At 30.3% G+C, this 6706-nt stretch overlaps 2 protein-coding genes across 5 annotated transcripts; both read left to right on the forward strand.

Moving 5' to 3' along the window:
- The first annotated feature begins 116 nt into the window (after positions 1-116).
- Positions 117-5055, forward strand: LOC105452917 (nucleolar protein 10). The gene is made up of 11 exons (XM_011694471.1): positions 117-471; positions 548-593; positions 1177-1391; positions 2158-2294; positions 2421-2630; positions 2708-2936; positions 3393-3812; positions 4005-4290; positions 4370-4610; positions 4696-4792; positions 4869-5055. The coding sequence occupies exons 1-11, from the start codon at positions 406-408 to the stop codon at positions 4956-4958; spliced, it is 2037 nt and encodes a 678-aa protein (XP_011692773.1). The 5' UTR covers positions 117-405; the 3' UTR covers positions 4959-5055.
- An 86-nt stretch (positions 5056-5141) lies between these two features.
- On the forward strand, positions 5142-6382 carry LOC105452918. 4 transcript variants are annotated; one of them, XM_011694475.1, is made up of 3 exons: positions 5142-5294; positions 5882-5953; positions 6052-6382. In XM_011694475.1, exons 1-3 carry the CDS (start codon positions 5286-5288, stop codon positions 6328-6330), a joined length of 360 nt encoding a protein of 119 aa, XP_011692777.1. In that variant the 5' UTR covers positions 5142-5285; the 3' UTR covers positions 6331-6382. The 4 variants fall into 4 exon arrangements, with proteins under 4 accessions (XP_011692777.1, XP_011692775.1, XP_011692774.1 ...); XM_011694473.1 differs by having other exon boundaries at positions 5834-5953; positions 6052-6379; XM_011694472.1 differs by lacking the exon at positions 5142-5294 and adding an exon at positions 5303-5399 and having other exon boundaries at positions 5834-5953.
- The last annotated feature ends 324 nt before the right edge of the window (positions 6383-6706 follow it).

Consider the following 6706-nt stretch of genomic DNA (forward strand, 5'->3'; position numbering starts at 1 on the left):
CTTCTTTCGCACTTTTAGTCATCATAGATTGGCTGCGCCATTCCGTATCCAGCCAATCAAAAATTGGCTCAACATTGGCCAGTCTCTTATTACTGACCTACTGGTTATACAGGTTATACTGTGCCTACACTGGCTAGTTACACTGTGGTTTTAATGCACGTGTTTTACATGCATTAAATGTTTATTCTATTCACTGCTATTTACTCGTGTTCACACCGTTCACGAGCATTTTATTAGCTAAATTTGTTCGATTTCTACCATTTTTTACTTGGCCGGTTTACCCGACTTTACTCCCGTTCGAGAGAGCAGGTGCCACACGAGAGAAGTTCGATTTATGATAGATACGTGGATCAACAAAAATTTAAAAAACATTTTTTTATGTAGTTTTATCACATAAAAGTCAGGATGCAGGTGTCCGCACCAAATAATATAAAGATTTATAATCTTAGTGCTGGAAAATCTCTCCCCGAGGTAAAAGTTTTATCTAAGTATATAAAAGGTTTTTTTAGGTTAAGCATAGCATCTCATGTATTATTATTCTTTACAGTGGTTATCTGAAAGAAAACGACGAAGTTTATCGAAGAAGAATGTCGGTAAGAGTTAGATCAATGAATATATGAAAATATGAATATAAATAATTTATGGAATACAAATATAAATATTTAATTTTCAGTCTTGCATTTTCATTTAAATTTTGATGACTGTAAACTTGTTTTTATGTCAAAAGTAAGATTTGAAAAGTAAAAATCATCGCTCGGTACTGTAAGCTCGGAAGCATAGATGTAGTTATTTAAAAAGTACGATTTTTTGTAAAATTACAACTTTATCATTAAAGAAATATTCATTTATAAGTAGTAAGATACAAACAATATTTTGGATTTTGTTTTATACAACAAATAGAATAACGAACTTCATTTTAAGTAGACAGTTGTAAATTTATCTAAAATTTTATAATTATTTAATCCAAACCTAAAATCATTTTAATAATTACTTTTTTCATATTATTGAGGGACAAAAATTTCTTAAATCATTGCTCTTCCTTGCAAAGAGAAATTGGAAAAATATATTTTTATCAAAATCTAAATAGAGATTTGTAAATCTTGGTGCTTCTTTCTTTTCAATCTTATGGAAATCTTGCTTTTTTCAAATGTATAAAATATTACTGTTTATCATTAGATATACGACGACGTATCGAACTTATACAAGATTTTGATATGCCTGGTATAAGTACATCTATTAAGGTTTCTAAAGATGAGCAATATATTCTTGCAACGGGAATTTATAAACCACGTGTAAAGTGTTTTGATGTACATAATCTGGCATTGAAATTCGAGAGATGTTTTGATTCTGAAATAATTACCTTTGAAGCGATATCAGATGATTACAGCAAAGTAAGTACAATTGTTGAAGATCTACAAAATAGTGCAAAGTATATAAACACGGTCTATTGTATTTTGAATTTTTAAGGTACCTACTCATAGGCGAGTCATTTGACGCGTGTGTCACGCGTCATGACTTATAATTATCTTTCTTTGTCAAAAACAGTTATAATTTTTGAGGGCATGAATTTTTGAACACTGGCGACAAATGCGATGACACTTTTGCAGTTGGATAAATTCAACTGTAAACGCGCGTCAAACACGACAGTGCTAAAAGTCACTACCTAGGTAGAAATGATCGGTCTATAGACTTCGATTCGACGTTTCTAAACATTGATTCGATGTCCATAGATATCGAACCAACATTTATGGACTGATTATTTGTGCTTTGGTACACTTAATCTAGTTATTCCTCGAATGATGCGTGACGCGTCTATGAGTAGGTATCTTTAATCGTTAATTACATTGTATTATTGTAATGGTATAAAATAATTCATATATGCACAAAAAAAGTAATGTAAAATAAGTATTAACAACATTAGCCAACAATGTCTAATTGAAAATAAATTTGTTAATTTAATAATAGTATTAATGAAACAATTATGCCATGTCCTTGATTTAATAAAATATGATTTGTTTTATTAATACTGATACTTAACAAACAAAATTATTTTCAGTTAGACCGTTTGGCTAATACTATTAATATAATTTTTTTTTGTGTGAGTATTGACTAGACTCGAAATGATTTTATTGAATTTGTCACGTTTTTTTTTTTTAGATAATATTTCTACAATGCGATCGCCATGTTGAGTTTCATGCTGCTCATGGGAAATATTATAAGCTCAGAGTACCAAACTTCGGAAGGGATCTGAAATACCATTATCCATCATGTGATATTTTTATTGTAGGCGATAGGTCAGTTCTAGTAACCTTATGCAATTGCATAGTTGTGTTATGATTATTATTTAAATATAGATATACGTTATAAAGATACACACATGAGATACACCTAAAATGAAACAGAATTATATGTTTTTGCAGTAATAAGATATATAGGATAAACCTCGAACGTGGTCAATTTTTGCAACCGTTTGAAACGGAAGCAACATCGTTAAATAAATGCGAGATAAATCCGTTGCATCATTTACTCACGGTCGGCACTCACGAAGGAAAGATCGAAGCTTGGGACCCGAGAGTAAGGAACAAAGTGGGCGTACTTGACTGTGCTCTACATTGCATTACTCAAGACAAGTGAGATATAACGATAGAATTTACTCTTTATTGAATCATTTGTTAGATCAATACAATTAACCTTTTTTTCAAATCAGGTTGGAAACAGTTCCTGCAATTACTGCCTTGAAGTTTCAAGGAGGATTGAATTTAGGAGTCGGCACATCAACAGGACATGTATTGTTATATGATATAAGATCTAATAAACCGTTTTTAACTAAAGATCATATGTACGGATTACCGATCAAATGCATAGATTTCCATCAAAAAATGGATCTTGTTTACTCCATGGACAGTTCCATTATAAAAATATGGAATAAGGATAATGTGAGTAAAGTTTACTTTCTTTTATTTTTCACAGGATGGGTCAAAATATGTGGCACAAGGGAAAAGGGTAATTTTTATAGTTTAAAATAAGTCGAAATGATAGAATAATCTTTTTTCGAATAATTCTCATTTTCGTGAAAAAGGATTTTAAAATTATTCGAGCATTGAAAAATTAAAAGGATAGAATGGGATTATACCACTCCATATTTCTATCATATATATTGTAGTCAAAATGCAAATTGTAAATTTATTTTTTATTCTACAACTAGAATCTCAGGTTGCATTCAAGAGCGCAACTTCTCATTGAGCTCTTGTATCTGTCCAGTGAACTCTTGTATCTGTGATTGGCTTATTTCTCTAGATTTAAAATGATAGATCAAACAGATGCAAGATCTCACGGAGCGCTTAGTAAACGGTTGCGCTCCTAGATACAGTCATAGAACTTTTTTTTTTCAGGGTAAACTTTATACTTCCATAGAAGCTCAGCATGACTTCAATGATTTGTCTGTCATACCAAACAGCGGTATGCTGTTGACAGCTAATGAAAGTGTGAAAATGCAAGTATATTACATCCCCAGTCTTGGTCCCGCCCCATACTGGTGTAGTTTCCTCGACAATCTCACGGAGGAATTGGAAGAACTGAATTATGATATCATCTATGATGATTACAAATTTGTAACTGATAAGGAATTGGACGAATTAGGTCTGTCGCATCTGAAGGGTACTAATCTACTCAGGGCTTATATGCACGGATACTTTATAGACATCCGATTATACAGGAAAGCAAGGGATGTAATGAAACCATTTGAATTCGAGGAATATAAAAAAAGGAGAATTCGTGATAAAATTAAGGAGGAAACCATTAGCAGAGTACAGGTATTTTTTTCAATTTTATCTTTAAAGAGCTACTTATATAAGCTTTATTTTTTTAATGTATATATTTGTTATGTGTATACATATAAATTTTTAGTATGTTATACACACGTCTTTCGTGCGCGCGCGCGCGCGCTTACACATACATTTTAATAAAATTAATATTTTATTAATTTATATATTTTTTAAAAATAGATACAAAAATTACCAAGTGTGAATCAGGAGCTAGCATTAAAACTGATGGAGAATGCAAATATTAATAATAAAAAGAAACAAACATCCTCTAATCTGATGAAGGACGAACGATTTAAAGCTCTCTTTAGCAATCCTGATTTCCAAATCGATACAAATTCTGAGGAATACGCTTTATTGAATCCTGTTATTTCTCAGCTTGCTAAAAGTAAAGCCAAAAAATTGAAACAGCAGTTGACGGAAGAAAAAGAAGAAGAAACTCAAGATAAACTTGAGGCTGAATCAAAAGGTACAAAGTCAAAGCAATGTTTTTTTTACATATATTTATACACATTGTATAAATTTTCTTATACATATTTTTTTTAAAGGCAATAGCTCGGATGAAAGCTTCATTCACGATAGTTCCGACAATGATAGCTCAGATGATGAGAAACCGTGGGTTAAAGAAGTTCGAAAGAATTATCGGTTAGTGAAGAAAAATGAAAGAGAGCGAGAACGGGAGGATGAAAATTATAATAATCTGATTGCAAGAAACGAATCGAAGATAGATAAAATTGAAAATGAAGTAAAATTCGAGGAAGGCGGTCCACAAAAGAAGAAACAAAATAAGTACGGAACAATACTAATCTTACTTTGATTTGTCAAGTATTACTCTTTTGTTTAGATTTCAAATCATTTAAAATTGTTCCCGTAGGGCGACTTTCGGCGAAAGATTGGAAAATGAAGAGACGTACAATATTAAAGTCTCCGGCTCGCGTGGTAACAGAGAGATGACTTTTGTCATTGAAAAGGTATATCCGCTAACATTCAATTTAATTGAAGATAAAAATATATTTTTTTTATTTTATCGTCGTTTCTTCTTTGTAGAAAAAACAAAATCCAGAAATGAAACGCCGTAGAACAGAGTACAATGTGCTACGATCAGCAGGAAGTATTTTAAGGAAGAAAAGACGTTAATTTATACATTTTATACGAATGTTAATATGTAAAAAAATGTTAAGTTATTAATGTCTTTGTATCATAATAGTGTAAATATAAAATTTTTTTTAACCACTTTCACGTATTGCTTCGCTCTATAACGCGCGTTGTATTATTTACACAAACACAACGACTTGCTTAGCTGTAGTGCACGTGGATATCTCCGAGCAAAGGTGAAATGTCATCATGAAGAACTGATATAATTTATATTCATATGTTAGGGTGAGCCACATGTCAAACTATTGATATAAATATTTTCTTTCCGAAGTTCGAAAGCAGTTTTGCTCCTTGATCAAGGAGTTTCAAATGGCGTCGGTGAGTTACATTAGTCGATTAAATCAATTTTCTACAAATTTAGTTATAAAAGGTCGCGCAGCCTTATTACAACTTTGCACGCGAGATATAATGTCAAATCGAAATGTAACCTTCCATTTTTCCTGATACTGATAACCAACTTGTTAGCCTTAAAGCTTTATATATATACATATATGTACATAATTATAGCGGAATATTTTGTTTTGATTTCTTGATATATAAATAGATATCAAGCAATCATATTTATCCTGTGAGTATTGCCTTTAAGACACATTCGATATGTAATTTCAAAATTTATTTAGAAACGCATGATGGAAAATTAATTTCTCTGATTATTATATTCTATAAAACTATCGCCAATGAAGTGTAATTCTTATGATATTTTTTAAAGTTACATTTTAATACATATGTGTATATGTACGTATTCATTAATTTCAATAAATAACTTAGAAGTAGCTAAGATATGTGAAACAACAGACATATACATACCTTTGCTATTTTTAAGATATTTATTAATGTAATAAAAATTATTCGTATAGGTGGACTGTAATAATAAGATAAAAAATGACAAAGATCTACCTCAACAGAATGAAGAACATACGGAGATCTCAGTACCATCTATATTAACAAGTATAACGACTACTTTTCAAAGCACTGATGTAAGTTAATACATTGTAGTTAGGATAATAATTTTTAATAAACACTGGACAATTCGCTGTTTTATAATATTTAGATTTTATAATATAGAGTTTTGCAGTCTCAAGTTAAAAATGACTTGTCTGTTGTACAGCAAGTGGGTGAAATCACGGAAGATTATGAGAACTTTATTAGTACATCAGCTGTACTTCATTATTGTAAACATAAGATACTGAGACCTTACCTGAGGTTACTGGGAGTGATGGGATTGAAACCAACTAGCAGTGATGATTCCGATCATTTTCTACGATGTTCCATTTTAGTGAATCTTCATACTGTTCAAGTTACTATATTTATGTGTATTGGATATATTTTACAATATATGGCTTGCTTCAGGTAATTTATTATCCTATTTTTACATGTGTTATATATCATAATAATCAAGTGTATCATAATAATAAAGTGGAAATGATAAAAGTAAATATAAAAAATATATATAATTTATTATTTGTATGTGTATTAAATGTATATATTTTATACATATATGAAAAATTATTTTATATATATATAATGTAATATAAAAGATGAAGAGAGAGGGAAAGAAAGAGAGAGAGAGAGAGAGAGAGAGAGAGAGAGAAAAACGTAAGTCAAGTGTTAATAAAAAATTTATATATATATATATATATATATATATAATAAAATTGTATTATGAAAAAAGTTATATAATTCTATTTAAAAAATGGCGATGATCTTTATGTGACTTTGAAAAATCGATT

The sequence above is a fragment of the Wasmannia auropunctata genome, unplaced genomic scaffold (genome assembly GCF_000956235.1).
Source record: "Wasmannia auropunctata unplaced genomic scaffold, wasmannia.A_1.0 LD336025.1, whole genome shotgun sequence".
Classification (NCBI taxonomy): domain Eukaryota; kingdom Metazoa; phylum Arthropoda; class Insecta; order Hymenoptera; family Formicidae; genus Wasmannia; species Wasmannia auropunctata.